The sequence below is a fragment of the Cydia fagiglandana genome, chromosome Z (assembly GCF_963556715.1).
Source record: "Cydia fagiglandana chromosome Z, ilCydFagi1.1, whole genome shotgun sequence".
In the NCBI taxonomy this organism is placed as follows: Eukaryota; Metazoa; Arthropoda; class Insecta; order Lepidoptera; family Tortricidae; genus Cydia; species Cydia fagiglandana.
In genome coordinates this window covers 28,392,180-28,411,752 of record NC_085959.1, presented here as the reverse complement: position 1 = coordinate 28,411,752, position 19,573 = coordinate 28,392,180, and the positions used below count along the sequence as shown (strand labels likewise).

The following is a 19,573-nucleotide window of genomic DNA, read 5'->3' as shown; positions in this document are numbered from 1 at the left end:
AATTGGTGTACATGTGGACGCTAGACTCGGAGACGCTAGATGAGATTGACTAATTATTTTCCTGAACAAATCGACTGATTCCGTCAGTCCCGTCTGGATACCCCTATAATAGAATATAAATAAGTTGATATCTTGTTGATCTGGATCAATAGAATATGGATCTTGCCCAAGGAGCAAGTACACTTCTTGATTACCTATGTGAGAGAGACATTGACAGGGGTTGATGTAAATATACACGAAACTTCAATTATTCTAATGTTACGCGTTAACACTACGCATATATCCAGCGCAAGATCATCAACATGTCCGGCGACTGGCACCGTCTATAATCGCCGTTATTTTTTTGGGCCAAACAACAGGATTCCAAAGCAATGTCAATGTCAGAATCGTAATTTTGGTTGCGCGCGTCAAAGGCGTCAATACTTCAATCGGCGGTCGGCGGCATATAGGCGGGAAGAGGGAACGGAAAGCTGAAGGAAGGTGCAAAAGAGCTAGGCATTTAGCCTGGGATTGTAAATTAAGTAAATAAATTTAAGGGCGTATTTGCTAGACGTTAAATCTTTTTGTGTTTTCAAATCGACCGTTCAATATGACACGATCTCAGAAGAAAAACAGCACGTCGAGTACTACCAATGATTTCAACAATGAGACAACTAAAAAACGTGTTGAAAATTCCTGGTTACTCCTAGCACAAGGTAAGCTTCTAATCTAAAAACAAAACGGCAATCTATCGGAAACTTGTGAAATGTTTTCTAAATGTCGTGATCGCCAACACTATTAAATTTATGTATCGTATGGCATTACAGTAAGGTACTGCATTCAACACAACACTACATCCATTGAACAAAAACTGTAATGGACTCCTTACAATTACATTTTAGGGAACAAAACTGAATTGTTTAGTAATTGAAGAAACTCAAACAAACATGAATAACATAATAGTGATATGACGAAATATTTATGTAATTGCTACTGACGTAAACCGTATCTGGATCTGCTAGCTTGTCTTGTATTTTCAGATTCATTACTACAGAATCCCGATTTTGTTATCATAACTCTTCCCAACCCAGCAAGCAGGAAGCCCAGCAAGTATTGTTTGGATGAACATAACAAAAAAGTATATGAAGTTGTTACATTTAGTGAGCCCCATAGGTGCTGGTTCACCGGCCAAACTGTTAAGTCTGATGCTAGCATGTTTATGTTGACTCCCATACATCCTGTATTTTTAGGTAAGATTTAAATTTAATACCAATATATTTTTCCATGAAGAATTTCTCATAATTATGATATTGGCTCTAAAGTAAGAATGATAATGTTGATTTAAATAAACATTTTTATATACCTACATATATTTTTTGATGTTTAGTTTAATAGTAAAGTTAACACCAGCTATATTATTTCCTAAAAAAAATAATTGTTTTCAGTTTTGCCTCACATAAAGGAGCAATGCCAGATTAAAGCGATACCCATTGAAGATTTGCTATCAGAAAAGGGCTTGAGCAAGCTTGTCGACTTTATTACTGGTGTTGACAATATTGCAGATCTAAAGGTTATATTTCTTTATTTAATTACAACTTTTGTTTGTTGATATGACATAGGCTTATCCTTTTTTGTAACAGATTTCCTGTCCTATGAATCAATCCACGAATTCTACCCAGTGTAATAGAACCTCTTGGTTTAAGGCCCAGGATCAGACTAATATTTTGTTGAATGGTTCCACAGTCAATGGGTTATAAATGACAATATAAATTTATGGTAAATACTAGTGATGGATTACCATTATGTATACATTTATCTTTATTTTGTTTGTTGACAGGGACCTGATGATTTAAAAGCCTATAAGTATAATGAAAGTAAAACTTTAACATGGCTTGAAATTAAGGTGAAGAAATTAGCAAAAGTATTGAGAGCAAAGAAGATTCATGTACGGTCAGGTGCTGCCTCTGCTACATTTGTAGCCAGTACTGCCAATGATGATACCGTGGATGAAGGTATGTACTTTGCCTAACAGATATTGCAGTCAGTTTATGCTATTACAGTCTCCTCCAAATATATCAGAGCGGCCAAGGCGCTCACAAATATCTGCATTAGCATCTATTGTCAAGGGATTAAAGTGCTTGCTCAGATATTTTTGAGCACCTTGACTGCTCCAATATGATGTTGCTCCATCGTCTGTTGGCAACTTTACTATCACTCCTAGGGAATGCAATACCGGGATACCAGGATCCCGAAATACCGGGATCCCGCATGCAATTTGCGGGATTAATCCCGCTCGTAAATTAAGCGGGATCCCGCGGGATTTGCGGGATCGAAGAGCGACGTGGTTCTTACGTGTTACTACAAGGAACACAGGCTCGGGCACGTGCCTACTGGCGAAAATTCTTCACGGAGCCTAAATGCATCTATGGTGGAAAGGGGTAATGACACAGAAGAGCATTTTGCCCGAATTTTTCTATTTATTTCATCACACTTGCTCGTAAAAGGTGTTATTTTACGTAGGCGACGCGGTACGTAAATCTTAAATTTGTACCCAGGGAATTTTGTTATGTAGGTACGTCCGAAATTAGGCAGATTTTTTATCGTTTTCCCTCTTTTTTCCTCACAGGTGTGATGAAAAACATTGTGTGTGCCACGAGTGGTACAGGACTTATGAAATCGCGTTAATTAAGCCTTTACACACGTTCTTAAATTCTTGATTACTGTCATTATACCGTATTCTTTTAATACAAAATGTACTATTTCTAATTTTAGTTTACTTTTTGTTTTCAACCTTCAAATTTAGTACTAATTCGTAAAATTGTATACTAATTTGCGGGATCCCGCAAATACCGGGATCCCGCGGGACTTAAAATGGCAATCCCGCGGAATACCGGGATTGAGTTCCTCATGCGGGATTGCATTCCCTAATCACTCCCCAAAAAAGATGAGATATTATAAATGCAAAGCATTGAGCACAATAAACCAGTAGTGTAAAGAATCACTAATCTAAATCACAAAATCAAATTGGACTTGAATAACAAATACAATCCAAATTAATGCTATTCAATATCCATAATTTAAAACCATCATCTCCAAGCCCATGCAACATGCTAAAAATGCATCATTGTCCGCTGATTTCAAATGATAATAGTTTTCTGCAGGTTGATGGTTATAGTAACATACTGTGTAATTGTCAATGTTTCAGACTTTTTCTTGAAGTATGCTCTTGGCATAATAGCTGAATATCTTGAAGAGGACCTTGTGGAATTATTGGAAAAGAAATTTGATTTTAAACCTGACATGATTGAATCTTTGGGACAAAAGCGAAAATCCGAAGTTGTAGAAAGTGACAATAAAAGAATAAAATGCGAAAACACTGAAGAAAGTAAGTTAGTGACTGCTCTATCGCCACTCTCAAATAATGTCACCAAACAGAAACCATTAACTGCTAAAGAAAAAGCTCGTCAAAAGGCTGCAAGTGGTACTAAAACCATATCAGCTTTTTTTACTAAAAAGTAGCTTGCAATAACTGAATAAAAAAATCACAAAATTAATTTTTTTTTTGATTGTGTTTAAAGTAACTCAAGACAGGTCACTAAAGTTACTCAAATCAATTATTTCACATAACAAATATTGCCCCGTAGAATTAAATGTCAGCTGCCGATACATGATACAAGAAAATTCAAATATAGATAATATTTGTATCCCCTTTATTAAAGTAAGAAAGTTCATACATATACAGTTAAATAAGTTAAACTTCGATAAACACTTCATTCTCTACATGCACATTTTGGCAAATTGATCACACAACTCCTTGTGCTTCGGCCACTGTTGCACCTGACATTCCCTGGAATAAAAGAGTTTACCTATTACCAAATATCTGATGTCTAGGGAATGTTGGGTCATTGCGGTAGTTTTACGTCCACGCTCTAGTTTTCGTCCGCTTGACGCATTAGCAAATAATATATTTCATTCATTAGCAAATAATATTTTTAATTTGCTCCTTGCGAAATATAATTTTTACGTAGATATATTGTTTAGACATTAAGTCCATATTTGTGCAACAATGTATGTTTTTATAGAAATTTCATCAAGTGGACGAAAACTAGCGTAATGACCCTATAAATAAATAAATAAGTGCCTATCGTGAGCACCTTAGTTTGTTTGGTGTACGAGATTCAAATAGGTATTTGATAGGCTATATGTATAATTGTATACTAAACGCAGGATTCCACCAGTGTACGGCATTGCGCGGTACAGAAATGCCTGTGCTAGTTGTGCCGCAGACTGGTGGTATCCTAGTATTATATTATTTACCGGCCGCAGTACCACTCGGTCTTGCACCGCGAGCACTTCTTGCTGGCGGCCTCACCGCACTTGGCACACTTGGCGCCGCCGCCGTCCAGGGCCAGCGCCGCGTCGCTAGTATACGACTCCAGCAGTTGCTTGGCCATCTTGCGCGACTCGTCGCTTCCGTCCAAGTCGAACAGGCGGAGCTGCTGCTTGGCCAGCGTTTTGGTGCGTTTGTGCACTTGGCGCATGTATGAGTCTTTTATCTAAATAATATAACAATATTGATAGGTATATCTGTAGGTCTGCTGAATTCCTACCGTGACATTAGAATTTATGATAATTTGAGTCGCTTAACTTCAAACTCGGGTAAATCCATCTGTCAGATTATGCGATTTTGGTATTAAGAAAACGTTATAGGGTAGATATTTGCTGAGAGGGTCCAATGGATTTACCCGAGTTTGAAGTTAAGCGACACATTTGTCGAGATCACATGCCTGTTCGCGGCCAATAAAAACAATACGAGTAGAAATGAGAGCTATGGTCCAGAGTAGTAGATAACAAGAAATAACTCAATATGTTGTCAATATAATGGGTTCTGAGAAAGGGGCGGCTACAGGGCCTGGGGCGGTAAAGACTGCAAATCCGCAACTGGACATTTGCACTATGTATGCATGCATACGCATCATGATGCATGCGAAACACCTTTTATAAAAATTAAAGAGATAAGTGAATCTGGCATAACTGTGAGCAAAAATTATGGCGTCTAGCTTAACAACTATGCTCGAAGTCAGGTCAGTAGGTAATTACTATTTGCCTATTTGAGTTAAGGTCATACCTGTGGCACAACCTCGATGAGCGTGCAGCCCGGATTCTTCACGTTAGTGCGGCCGTTAATGTTCGAGTAGTCGCCCACGGAGAGACGACACAGGAACTGCTTGAGATCGCCCAGCGGCGGCACTTGGTCCAACATATTTTCAGTGAGTCGCGCTTGTAGCTGGGAGAAGAAAGTATAAGATAAATAAATGGACTTACTCAGTTCTCTGAATTCCCAAATAGGTATAGTAGATGTAAGCTAAAAAGGTACCTCTACCCAACTTAGGTGTAGTGTATATCATCAAGCAAATCTTATGATATATATTCCAGTGTTTTTCAAACTATGGACCGCAACCCCCTGGGTGGTCGGAAAGCCTCTACCTGGTAGAACTGCCTAACAGCTGTTAGAGTCTACCAGCTGTAACCCGGCCGGAAACGGATACATAAGTGAAAAATTTATACGTACTAGGGGGTCGCATCAGGTGAAAAGATTAAAAAACGGTGATATAATAGTCTATATAGTCTGATGGTGGTATTGTAATCTCTAAAAAACACATTATTATACTTTAAAAAAAAAACATTAGAAATTTGTTAGAATCCTAGGTTTTGCACTTGATATTGCTAAGCAATCTGCTATCTGATGCGCCAGCCGCGGCTCCGTGTGCAGCACCTGTCCATGTCAGCGTGTCTGGTGAAGGCACAGCCAGAGCTGCCCCCGCTGCGTTCAGCATTTGTCTCAGTCTCTCCCGGCAGAAGGCGGTGCGGCGGCACTCGTCGATGGGGTTCTAGCGCCCCTGTCGCGGCTCCAGCAACAGCTGATGTAGGCACAGCCAGAGTGTCCCCCGCTTCGTTCAGCATCTATCTCAGTCTTACCCGGCAGAAGGCGGTGCGGCGGCACTCGTCGATGGGATACTGGTGCGCCAGCCGCGGCTCGAGTAGGAGCTGGCGCAGGCACAGCCAGAGCTGCACCTCGGTGCGGTGCATTTGCAGTCGCTCATCTTCGGACGGCTTTGCCCAGCGGCCGACTGAAAAAGCATATTTTTATTAACTCAACACCAATTTAAAAAACTTAATATTTTTAATTAAATAAATGTTAATAAATTAAAAAAAAAAACGGAAACAAAAAATAGATAATTTCCTAACAAAGCGGATTCAAATAAAATATAGAGTAGTCACAATTGAATGCCTGAAGCTCGCCAGACTCAGTGGTCCTGTGCCACGGTGCCTCCTGCAGCAGGTGGGCTAAAATTGAGGGCACGTCGTTGGTCTTGTAGAGGCCCGTCGCGATGGAGGCGCCTACTCCGGCTCCCTCCATGTGTTCTGCTATGTATCTGTACAAGAACCACTATGTGAGTAAACACGACGTGTGATGTATGTACTAAATACCAAAGATACATGCGGGGAGTCCTGTAGGCGTACAAAGTAGTTTCCGATGGGTTTATACATACGTCGATACACATGATGACATGATTTACTAGATAATTTGGTATTTTAGGCACTGACCGCACGATAGTGATGCACCGCATGCTGATGTCAAACTGCAGGTCCTGCTGCCGCCGCTCGAGCTCTTCGGGTGCAGTCTCGCATTCCAGCTCCTTCGCGCTCTGGGGCTTCAAATATCCTTTACTGTGGAGTCAAAAACTTTTCCACTTGATCGTCGAAATATTCAATTATTACATTAGACATTAATGAAAAGTATCAATTTATCGTTTATAGTTTTCTTACTCGTACTTCGTTCTGGAAAATGGTAAGCACAAACAAGGCGGCCAGTCTGCAACATATATATAACGGACGATCCAAACTCACGAGGTGTAACAATCATAGAGGTGTTCATAATATAGATCATGATTTATTAAATCAAATTGTCTTCAACGCACCGTACGTACGTAGCCTAAGTCTTACTTGAGTAGCGCCAGCAACGCCGTGAGTTGCTCCACGGCGTACCCCAGCAGGTCGACGATGACGTCGCTCAGGCACCGGGCGCCGTCCTCGTGGTACAGCACCGTCTCTAGGAGCCCAACGCACGCTGCTTCGTGGTACAGCTGCTCCAGAAAAGGAGTCAAAATACACATGTATATGTATATCATGTAAGTATCAGTTTGCGGGGATTCCTGCTGGACAATTTTACCCCGAAATTTACTTGAACTTTTTATCTGGTGAAGTGGGCCGAGCGCAATAGGGTTTGCAATTAAATATGAGATGAGAGTAGGTAGGTACTTCTACGCGGATTAAAAGTCACGGGTAGACGCTAGTCTTTAATATTATACAGGAACCACCTGTTTCTATAGCGCAGTGATAACTTACCACCATGTAAATTCCAAACGTACTCGAGGGTGCTGGTTCCAGTTTCAGTATTTGAGGGTAAACTTTATATCGCCATACTTGGATACATATCGCTTCTTGAACTAGAATTGGTAGCTGAAATGTTAAGTGTCGGTTAGTTACTCACGTTATAAATTTGTTAATATATTTTTATGTCCACGACTGGGATTTTGAATATAATTATATCCAGATAACTCTGTATACCTTCCCAGAGGAAATCAAAGTCTCTTTAGTAAGTTCTTCTTGCATAGATGTTGCTTCTAACACTGCTTGCTGGTTGAGTTTCTGAAGTCGGATATGCCAGTCGATCCACCTAAAAGTTTCAAAACGGATTTACATAACGGTGATAATAATTAAAACTTGGGTGCTTATTAAGTTATTATAGGTACTATTTTCATTATCGCTATGGCATTAAATTAACTTACACTTGATTCCCTATGCTATCGATGCGGGATGGTTCGATACTGTCGACGAACATATCTAGTTCGCCTATTTCCAAAGCACTAAGCTGAGGATCCTTCTCAACCATCTTTCAAAGTTTTACTTTTTACACTTGAATTAATAAGCTAAGTATTTGATTGATAAGCAAAATGATTAATGATCGATAAAACTAAGTAACTATAGCAACGTTTGCTCGATTATTCAAAATACGCGCCACCGGAAGCATAGACAATGGACTGTCTCATTTCAAACATAGACAGAGAGAATCATACTATCTTTGTCTTGCACTATTAATAGCACCCAAAAGAAAAGGATGATTATTGTTTTTTTGTTCAAATTTACTGACAAATATTGGTTATATAGATGGTCAAGCAAATCTTGTCAGTAGAAAAAGGCGCGAAATTCTAATTTTCTTTGAGATGATATCCCTTCGCGCCTGCATTTTCAAATTTGCCGCCTTTTTCTACTGACAAGATCTACTTGACCAACTTTATATTGCAATCCCGTTCATGCATGTAGCTCGCGCCACTTGGCCACGTCCCAAGATGGGCAAAAATAATGCACTGTGTGCAATTTTATTTATTAGTAACTGACTTACAGTATTGCCACATCAAATAATACCGTACTTAACTATTTTGACAGCTGTCAGTGCCAGAGATTGAACTTAATCCTGGTAAAGTGCCGCGTTTTCTTGATTATATGCTGTTTTGCTATAGTATTCTAATATAATTTGCTAAAATTATCTGACAGAAAAATGCAGGCCTTTCTCAAAACTGGGAAAATATCAGCCTCAGCTAAGCCGACGCCGTCCGGCACCAAACCAACAAAGAAGAAACCGCCGGCACCATGGGTCGAGAAATAGTAATGTTTTCTCTATGTACAGTAAAATGTGCTGCCCGTTCGATATTTGCTATATGCTAATAATTTTGTATCTCTTCAGCCGTCCAAAAACTATTGAGGACATCGTAGATCAGGGCGAGGTAGTTCAAGTGTTGAGAGAATGCTTGTCGGGCGGTGACCTGCCGCACCTGTTGTTCTACGGGCCGCCGGGCACGGGCAAGACGAGCGCCATCCTGGCGGCGGCGCGCCAGCTGTTCGGCGACATCTCGCGCGACCGGGTGTTGGAGCTGAACGCGTCCGACGAGCGCGGCATACAGGTCATCCGTGACAAAGTCAAGTCATTTGCACAACTCACAGTCAGCGCCACCAGGCCAGAGTAAGTATAGAAAAAAATATAGGACATTATTACACAAATTGACTAAGTCCCATAGTAAGCCCAGGGGCCCATTTCTCGAACGATATGAGACTAATATTATTAGTCCACGAACTGTCAAATCGTATGGGTCGCCATGAAAACACACAAATAATATTAGACTAATATCGTTTGAGAAATGGGCCCCAGTAAGGCTTGTGTTGTGAGCTGGGGGACATATTGTGTTAGTTTTAATTTAGTTTTTATTTAATTGTAAGTTATTTTATAAGGTTAGATTTAGATGTGTAGAAATGTATTCGTTTGTGTAGGTATTTTAGTAGGGTCAGTAAGGAACACAAATGTATGGAAGTGCATGCACTTTAGTATCAGGCGATGCCGCTTGGCACGATTGTTCCTTAGGTCAAACAAAGTTGATCTGGCCCGGTAGCCAGGAGATCGTACCATGCAGACCCCCCAAGAAGGGGGGGGGGGGGAAGGGTCGGCTCCCCAGGTCCAATCTATGCTATATTCCTTCCTAGTCTTAGCAACTAGGGCAAGTTATATATCATTTTCGTATAAATTAGGGACGAGGAATTCATTTCTGAAATAATTAGTATGCCTTTCCATACAAAAAAAAATATTTTTGTACAAAACATGAAAATGTTATGTCATTTTTTGTGACAATTTTGGATGTTACAATCACAGTGTGGCGATTTGCACTAAATAAAAAATTGAACGATATAGCCCATGTATTCTTTATTCTGGAAAATATCACTTTATAGTAGGCATTCATACATTATTTTGTAATAAAAAAATAATTTATAGCGCGTGGCGGTAACAATTTCCATACAAATGGAACTATGTCCAAAATCAAAGATTAAAAATGTTTACTAAAACACTGATATTGACATTTTAAAACTTTAAATATAATGTTTTAATAATTTTTCTATGCGTTTTTGCCCTTTTTTGGTACAAATTTGTTGTTTTTATTTTTCTTCCACACAAACTTTCTCCCCCCCATTTCCCCCCCTTAAGCGTTGATTATATAAAATTTTATTTTATTTTAAACTTAAACCTGTCGCATTTAATTGATGTTGAAAATTTCAGCTTTATATCTTCAGGGGTTTAGATTGTATGATGTCTGGAAGTAAGCAGAGTTTTGTTAGATATTATAATGTATGGGATATTATGAAATAAAATGTCTTTAGCTCAAACACATGTAGATCCTAAACTACCGAACATTTTAACCTGAACGTTTGAACATCGATTAATTACAAAAGGAATAAGTTAGTTATAAAAACAAATTTAAAAATATCTACCCTTAAGGGGGGAAATGGGAGGGGAGAAAGTTTGTATGGAGAAAAATAAAAACATCAAATTTGTACCAAAAAAGGGCAAAAACGCATGAAAAAATTATTAAAACAATATTTAAACTTTTAAAATGTCAAATTCAGTGTTTTAGTAAACATTTTTAATCTTTGACTTTGGGCATAGTTCCATTTGTATGGAAATCGTTACCGCCACGCGCTATAAATTATTTTTTTTTACAAAAAAATGTATGAATGCCTACTATAAAGTGATATTTTCCAGAATAAAGAATACATGGGCTACATCGTCCAATTTTTTATTTAGTGCAAATCGCCACACTGTGATTGTAACATCCAAAATTGTCACAAAAAATGACATAACATTTTCATGTTTTGTACAAAAATATATTTTTTTGTATGGAAAGGCATAATAATTATTTCAAAAATGAATTCCTCGTCCCTAATTTATACGAAAATGATATATAACTTGCCCTAGTTGCTCAGACTAGGAAGGAATATAGCATAGATTGGACCTGGGGAGCCGACTCTTTCACCCCCCCTTTTTGGGGGGTCTGCATGGTACGATCTCCTGTCTACCGGGCTAGATCAACTTTGTTTGACCTAAGGAACAATCATGCCAAGCGGCATCGCCTGAGACTAAAGTGCATGCTAAATGACCTTACTGACCCTACTATTTTGTGATTTGACAATTTAATTGATTAAAATAAAGTATATTACGTCTTAGACAAAATATACATACAAAATACTTAAATACATAGAATACACCCATGACTTGGGAACAAATATCTGTGTCCATCACACAAATAATTGCCCTTACCCAGATTCAATCCCAGGGCCATCGGCTTAACAGGCAGGGTCACTACACACTAGGCCAGACCGGTCGTCAAATATTACAAGACAAGACAAGACAAGAATATTACGTCTTAGACAAAATATACATACAAAATACTTAAATACATAGAATACACCCATGACTTGGGAACAAATATCTGTGTTCATCACACAAATAATTGCCCTTACCCAGATTCAATCCCAGGGCCATCGGCTTAACAGGCAGGATCACTACCCACTAGGCCAGACCGGTCCGTCAAGTATTCTTTGAAATATTACATTTCAGGGGTGTAAGGAGGTATCCACTATCCACAGTCATTTAAATCATTGTTTCTAGTACCTATATATGTGAGGAATAATCAATCTCATATTCGACTACACTTCAAGCAAAAGTAAACAATATTACTATTGGCTCTACAATACTTCAGTCAATAATAAGTTATTACTCAAATACGAGGGTTGCACTGAAAATGTCGGGAATAGAGAATACTGTCGCATCTAGACAGTCAATCTTTATTTTAATGCATACTTAATCTCAAACTGACCACGCATATAAATTTTCTTTTGAAAGTAATCATTCTGTAATGCACACGGCTCATAATCCCAAAGTCCTTTTTGTATGGCGATTTTGGAGCCTTAGTGGTTTTGTATGAAATTCGTGGAGTAGCCAACGGAATTGAAGTTTTTTTACATACATATATATATATATAATATTTTTTTACTGTTGTCATATGAATATTTAGGAATGTCGAAATCTGCCGATATGCAACTTTTTTGGCAGTCTTTTTAATTAACAGCACAAATGCGATTTTAATTTTTGACGTCGCTTTGGAATGACATGCTTCTTTAAGATCATCTATGGGATAAAATGAAAGTGACTTTCATATTTAATTTTAACCGCAAACGAGCGTACGATGAACTCTAGTTCATAAAAAAATAACAGAAGCCCATTGTAACTTTTATTTGTTCGCTGAGGGCATATTGAAAACCGTTTAAAAATTTGAACGGAAAAATCACTTTGCCAAAAATTCAAATAATGTTCGACATACAATTTTCAAATTGCCAGTAATTCTTAAATACAAATGACAACCAAATGAAATATACCTTAAAAGTTTTATAAAGAGTTACATTTTTATAAATTATATGCCTCTTTCTATTATGTTATTTCTAAGTGTCCCATTCCCGAATCTTTCAGTGCGACCCTCGTATGTATCTATGGTGTCTTATAATATATTGCCAAGAAAAGGGTTAAAGAGTGACAATAAGATAACATGGAGTTAATGTTCACAGCAGTGACAACTTCTGTTTTGAAATCTGTGTAAGATCCAGTTTGTTTGTTTGGTGACTATATCTCATCATTTTTAGTGCTCCATACAAAGCTTTGTCCATAGAGCGCTTGTGGGATCACTTTAGTATTTTGATCATTTATAAAGTAACTTTTTTTTTCTTAGCCTATTTATTTGTCCCACTGCTGGGCAAAGGCCTCCCCCCTGGTTCTCCATGATTCCCTATTTAATGTTTCTTCTGGCCAGTTGTTAAGGACGGCGTCAAAGTGGTCCTGACATTCCTGCCTGGGCCTGCCGCGCCCACGCTTCTTCGTCGGCATCCAAGTAACATTAAGGGCCACTTGCACCATTCGCTAACCCGAGGTTAACCGGTAAAAAAATGGAATTACCATGGTTACCAGTACAATTTGACACTAGGTTAACGGTTTAACCGATTAACCCCGGATTAGTGGAATGGTGCAAGTGGGCCTAAGTGACACATTTTTGTCTTGATTTTCCAGTGGAAGGGCGTGCCCTCCATACAAGCTGGTGATACTGGATGAAGCGGACTCCATGACCACGGCGGCGCAGGCGGCGCTCCGCCGCACCATGGAGCGCGAGACGCGCACTACACGCTTCTGCCTGATCTGCAACTACGTGTCTCGCATCATTCCACCGATCACGAGTCGCTGCTCCAAGTTCAGATTTAAGCCCCTGGCGAGAGAAAATGTTATAATGAGGTAGTTATATATAGTTGACATTGTTAGAGTATACTTACCCAAATTATTTATTTGAAACTTGTGTTCTTTATTTCTTTCTACATTACGGCCTCCCTACACGCGTCTTTTGAGCATCGGCGTCTAGTCAGGCGTTATGTGAAATGGCGTCACTGCGCAGTTGCGCTAGCGTTGCGTCGAGCACACAGCTATAGTTGACTGGACGCCGTCGCTCGGGAGACGCTAATGTAGGTTGGCCCTGAGGGTCTGACGGTGGTCTGTATGGGATTGATTTATAATTTTATAGCAACTGCTTCTTTACAAATTTGAACCAAGACAGGCTGGACAAGATTTGTGACGCTGACTGTGTTTGTGTATACCTACTATAATGATTGATCCCAATTCTCCAAAAACGATTGACAATTCAATTGTTATCTTCTGAAAGGAAGAGCCAATGTTCTTTAATAGTCACCAGGGCTGGTTTCCATAATAAAATACAAGCTAATACTACATATCACTAAGTATCAGCTTGTATTTTATTATGCAATTGAAGTCTAAATTTACCCTCCCATAGAAACTGGACCAGCCAAAATGTATGAAACAGCCAAGTTTTTTTTCTCGCGATTTCGGGCATGGACCCATAGAAAAAGTTGTTCAGTATAATCCCAAAACCTCCCTGGCAACGGGAATGTACTTATTTTTTGGCCACGCTGTATACTTCCTGTTTATAAATTACGTCATCTATTTTTGACTCCCCCCCCCCCCTAAAAAACCATGCTTCAAATAACCCCGTTTCCTCCTACGTCATGCTTCCATCATCCGATGTGCAGGCCCCCCCTCCCCAATTTGACTTGATGTCATTTATGAATAGCCCCTTAAATTGAATTCGAATTTACATAAGTTTATTGAATTTCCCGGTATAACTGAAACAAATAATCTGGCTAGTCTGATTAGACTTAATGTGTGTATGTGTTGTGCCAGGCTGCGCGAGATCTGCTCGTCGGAGGGCGTGGAGATCGGGGACGGGTCGGTGCTGGAGCAGGCAGTGGGCACGTGCGAGGGCGACCTGCGCCGCGCGCTCACCGCGCTGCAGTGCTGCCAACGCCTGCTCGGGGAGGTCACGGCCGAGGGGCTCGTCGAGGTACGCACACCAATCACTGACCATCAGTTGACATATCTCGCTAGAAAGTTTCAGGGGGAGGAGGCCCTTTCTTATGCTCTGGTTTCCTATTAGGATAGCGGTGCCGTCATATAATACGACAACATCCATATTTAGCCTTATTATTTAGTAAGGAGACGGCTGCTCAGCGGGAGCGAGATTTTACTGAATCCTGCAAAAATCATTCGTGATCACACTCATTAGTTTGGATCCTGTTTTTTTGCGGTAGATAACGTCCCTGGCTCCCCGCACCACACCCAGTAAAAGACAGTATGCAGGAAGCAAATGAGAACAGTTCCATTACCCGTATCAATGTAATTAAACTGGATCCTGGTCTGAAACTGGACAATGTCATCCAGTTTGTAGTGCCAAAACCGAACAGCAAAATTCGAATAAATCGGCTCTTTGCCGGAACCTGCACACTGGATGATCGTGTCACTTAAATATTTATTTTATTCTGTTTTTAGTATTTGTTGTTATAGAGGCAACAGAACTACGTCACTTGTCAAAATTTCAACTGTCTAGCTATCACTGTTCATGAGATACAGCCTGGTGACAGACATACAGGCGGACAGTGCAATTTTAGTAATAGGGTTCCGTTTTTACCCTTTGGTACCCAAGAAGTCGAGTAAGTTTATTTAACTTAATTTGTTGAATATTAGTATTTTACTATTCAATTGTCTGGTGTAATCGTTGTTGCGTCTTTTTAATGATTGTGAGTCATCCATCATATCATTAGGTAGCTAGAAATCTCAGGACGCATACTATTATAAGTATTATGCGAGTCATTAGATTGAGTTAAAGACATTCTATTGTTGCAATTTAATAATGGAATTGCTAGAATTCAACAATTGAAATGTTCTTATCTACTGATTTCTATTTAAGTCTTCTTCTGTGGAAATTAACACATGCACATAACAATGTCTAATCTGTATGAATTCTATACAATATTAAGTTATTACAACTTATTTGCAGTCCTCTGAGAATATTTTAGTTGTGATGTTAATAAGTCACAACAAAACAAGGTGTTCATTGTTCAAGCAAATTAAGATTATGTTATTAAAGAGACGTCAGGTACCTCAACTTTGAATAGTTTTAAGGCTCAAGGGCAATAATGTAGCGATAAAAGATTTGCAATAATCTGTTTAGAAATGCCAGGGCGTCGTGTTTTTGGTTAATACGTGTTATTAAACGGAAGTTAAATTATTCTAACCAATCGTTCCATTTGGAAGATTATACCGTGATTTAAGTTTAGGGCAGTTAATTTGCTTTTATGTGCAAATTAGTGTGATGGGTATTCGCTTCGTAAAATATCGTGACTTTACTTTTGTTTTAGGTGACGGGTTTGGTACCCGAGAAACTAGTCAACGAGTACCTGGCTATCAAGAACTACGGGGAACTGGAACAGTTTGTTGACAAGTAAGTAACCCTCATTTTGTCTTCATATCACACTTCAATTTATTAAATTACTAGCGACCAGACTGTAACCCCTCCCCTCCCTTCTGCCGCACCCGTTAGTGCCAAGTATCGTCTTACTAATTTTACGCTTCATTTAAACTCCTTGTGGATGATTTAATCAAGTTTGTAACCTGTATGTGTGCCAAAACGTAGGCAGATATTTGACAAAACGTATTTGATGAACAAACAAAAAAAAATTATATTGTAAGGATTTGGTTGCTATCCTAAATTACCTAGTAAAGCACAGGTGGTTGAGCGGTAAGGCGTACGGGCACAGAATAATCAGTAGCGTGGCTTCCAATTCTGAGGTATAATAGAATAGGAACTTGATATTTATCAGTATAGTATTTCGAAGAATACAAACATCAGAAATTCGAAGTGCGTTAAGCCTCTAATGCTCATTGGGCTCAACCGTCCCAGTGGGAAAATACGCCATGTGGGCCCGTGGGATATATCCTCAGTAAGACGTAGGCTGCTTGTGGTGATTAAATACAGGTACTTTAATCGAGAGCGACTGGGAGATTGGATATAAAAAAAGATTATATTTAATTCTGTGCATAGTTGTCGAGAGACCCAGAGACAGGCCGATAACGAGTGTGTACATGCTGCTACCTTCTCGTCTTGTTCTTCCTGGTCTCGCCTCGCGCATCTCCGTTTGGATCGGAGCTCGATCGAGCGACGAGTGTGTACAGCTGACATGATATTACTTACTTGGTTGGCGCGGTGACCCAAAATTAGTCTTGGCCTCCAACACGACAGCACGCCACTTTGATCGGTCCAGAGCGGTATCATGCCAGCTTTCGCCGACGCCGAGCTCACGGAGATGATATTAAAAGAGTAAATGTTTTCAGTTTCCTAATGGAAGCGTACTCGGCGTCGCAGCTGCTCGAGCAGGCGTCAGCGGCGGTGGTGTGCGCCGGGCACCTGACCAACCGGCAGAAGGTGCGCATCAGCGAGAAGCTGGCGGGGTGCGCGCACCGGCTGCAGGACGGCGGCGCCGAGGCCATGCAGCTCACCGACCTGGGCTGCGTCATCATCATGGCCAACAACGACCCCTGATGCGAATGCGCCCGGTGCCTCCACTCATTCATACTCTGTTATCTCTTAACCGTCTCGACTATTTTTTTATGGTATATCTCGTAATACCCGTACGGGTCAGAATGAATTCAGCTTAAAATGTTTTAAGCTTATTCACACGTATACCTAGCCGTTTTATACGCCGACGCTCAAAAGGCGCTAGTTCTTAATATTCTGTTGTTCATGCGTTACTTATGAGTCTATTTAAATCATTCGCTTTTTTCTACAAGTCAAAAGTGTAGTTTAATATTAGCGATATACACAAAATCCTAATCTCTAAATCAATATTTTAATTATAAATATGACTACTTAAATCACGTAACAATGTAAAAAATGTATGTCATCAAAATTACATACATTTTTGATCTGATGATACCAACCTTTATAAGAATGTAATTCTGGTGTAGGTACTACATTGTTCTATGTTTGTTCCTCTTTATCAGACACCGAAATTGAAGAGTCAAAATCGTGACAAATGACAGTTCTGTATCATGTAATCAATGTATTATTATCGTTTGTTTTAAGCAACATGAATTAAACACCAACCTGTTTATCGTCTCTAAGAATGTCTGTTTAGTGTTTACTACAGTTAAGTCACGAAAAGTCTGCAGCGATTTTGATAGCCCACGCAGTGCCAGTGTTATTTATACCTCATAATTTCATAAAAGGATGGCGTTTAAAATAATACTTGCACTGCGTGGGCTATCAAATCCGCTGCAGATTTTTCTTGGTCTGACTATGTGAGAAATATTGGATTTCAATGTCAATATTTCATGCGTGAGTTTTACTTTTTGTGACCTCTTTGTAATGTCTACGTATGTATATATGTCCCAAAAACACAGACCCAGCCTAGTGTCAGACTCATTGGCATACCTGGGATAACTCGGGGCAAGTTCTAGGGATTTGATACCGATAAAAAAGATGTGGATATAATTAAATTCATACATGTGCTCATTGAACATTCTCGATTACTATAAAAAGGTTTAGCAGTTTAAAGTGGGTATTTTCATCTAGACGGCAATCATGAATACTGACGAATATGGAAAAAAATAGTGATTGTATATTATGAAAACTATTTTGAAATAAACATATACCTACACGTTTTAATTTGTTTATTTTTTTATTTAAAAATGAGGAAAAAATAAGTAAATCTTATTTATTTATGTCGAATAACATTTAGATGTTGACAGTAATATCGATATATTTTTTTGTCGATAAAATATTTTGCTACATCACTTTCGTATAGATGCCCCGAGTTATCCCAGGTATTCATTGGTAATTTTCAAATAATGTGCTAAGTATTTTCTGATAATAAATAATTTCGTGTTTTGCAATGATTTGTATCATTTTTCGGCCGTTTCTCGGGTGTCCATCAATTTAATGAGGATTACCATCAACTTAAGAGTAGGCTAGTACTCTTGTATGGTGTATCTTCAAATGTCTAAAAGGAAAGGATTTTTAAATAGGTAAGCTAGGACCTATATATGTAGTAGGTTTTTGTGAGAACTCCCGCTAAAAGTAATAAATAGTTAAAATTGGTTTATAATATGTATTGGTTAAAATATGGTCTATTCTACCTGAAAATAAGATTATGAAAGTACTGAGCGTTAAATAACGAGCGAAATATTCAGACATTCCCTGTCCCCCAGCGACGTACAATATAAATACATCATTTTGGATATTTTGACTTTGCAATTATTTTCAGTTATAAAGTTAACCGACTTCAATATACTTCGCAGTTGGTTCCATACTCATCAGATCACGTCAGAATCTGAGAAAACTCTTCAAATACATATTAGCTCACCGATAGTGATGTGGGTGTTGTTTCTAGTCTTCAGCGTTTGCTCTTGGAAAGCACTGCTCGGTGAAGTTTAACTGCTAATGAAGACCTGATGACATTACTGTTTTCTGAAGCCGGTACTATGAAATTGAATAATTGAATCTCACGACACGACGATCCATTGTCTTCATTCCTAATGCGGGTAGTTTCTTAAAATAATTGCGTCTTTAAAATAAGTTCGTTACAGTACAGGGTGAAGTGTGGTATACTTATCGAGTTATGATATTTATTACAGAAGTAAAATGTTATTTTTTCATGTAATTGAGGTCTTGTTAATGTAACAGGATGAGTTGAGTTACGAATCGCCATTCTGTAAATTCCTATTTTCAAATGAAGTGGGTAGTTCAATATAATAGTTTTCACTTTTCGCTCCTGCTAATTGGGTTTGTCTGCCAAAAATTGTACCGGAACAAACAGGAAACATTATAGACTAGAAAAAGAAAAAGCCAACACACTTAGCATCTATCACAAACTTTATATAAATGACTTGGGGACCAGAGTCCACGTGGGTATATTAATGAATGTATCATATCATGAAGTTATATTTTTTAATTCTGGATCCGTGGAATGTATACAACGTATTTTTCGATGTTGCGGTATGTAATTACTTAGTTATTGAGTGATAAAATGTGAATCTAATGCATAGAACTGCAAATAATCTGTAGAAGTTCCTAATAAATGAGACAAGTGGGTAGTTTAATATTAAAGGTTTTACTTTAAAAATAAGTCCGTTAATAACACCTTCTATAGATTAGTTAATTTACGGGCGGGTGCAGGTAATCAATGTCCATGGCGGGTTCTCTCGGAAATGTGTTAGATTAGATGGTTAGGTATTGTTTAAATCTTGTAATTGTAATAC

General features: G+C 38.9%; 3 protein-coding genes across 3 annotated transcripts; 2 read left to right on the top strand and 1 right to left on the bottom strand.

The window, feature by feature from the left end:
* Positions 1 to 452: 452 nt before the first annotated feature.
* Positions 453 to 3,527, top strand: LOC134679284 (ribonuclease H2 subunit B). The gene is made up of 5 exons (XM_063538182.1): positions 453 to 695; positions 1,020 to 1,229; positions 1,425 to 1,549; positions 1,817 to 1,991; positions 3,185 to 3,527. The coding sequence occupies exons 1-5, from the start codon at positions 590 to 592 to the stop codon at positions 3,496 to 3,498; spliced, it is 930 nt and encodes a 309-aa protein (XP_063394252.1). The 5' UTR covers positions 453 to 589; the 3' UTR covers positions 3,499 to 3,527.
* Positions 3,528 to 3,685: 158 nt separating this feature from the next.
* On the bottom strand, positions 3,686 to 8,208 carry LOC134678227 (zinc finger MYND domain-containing protein 10). The gene is made up of 10 exons (XM_063536698.1): positions 7,833 to 8,208; positions 7,612 to 7,720; positions 7,390 to 7,503; positions 6,988 to 7,127; positions 6,589 to 6,711; positions 6,262 to 6,416; positions 5,959 to 6,110; positions 5,108 to 5,266; positions 4,297 to 4,535; positions 3,686 to 3,826 (listed from the first exon to the last, which is right to left on the bottom strand). Exons 1-10 carry the CDS (start codon positions 7,934 to 7,936, stop codon positions 3,757 to 3,759), a joined length of 1,365 nt encoding a protein of 454 aa, XP_063392768.1. The 5' UTR covers positions 7,937 to 8,208; the 3' UTR covers positions 3,686 to 3,756.
* Positions 8,209 to 8,497: 289 nt separating this feature from the next.
* On the top strand, positions 8,498 to 18,163 carry LOC134678229 (replication factor C subunit 4). The gene is made up of 6 exons (XM_063536699.1): positions 8,498 to 8,709; positions 8,789 to 9,064; positions 12,986 to 13,204; positions 14,162 to 14,321; positions 15,676 to 15,758; positions 16,649 to 18,163. Exons 1-6 carry the CDS (start codon positions 8,603 to 8,605, stop codon positions 16,854 to 16,856), a joined length of 1,053 nt encoding a protein of 350 aa, XP_063392769.1. The 5' UTR covers positions 8,498 to 8,602; the 3' UTR covers positions 16,857 to 18,163.
* The last annotated feature ends 1,410 nt before the right edge of the window (positions 18,164 to 19,573 follow it).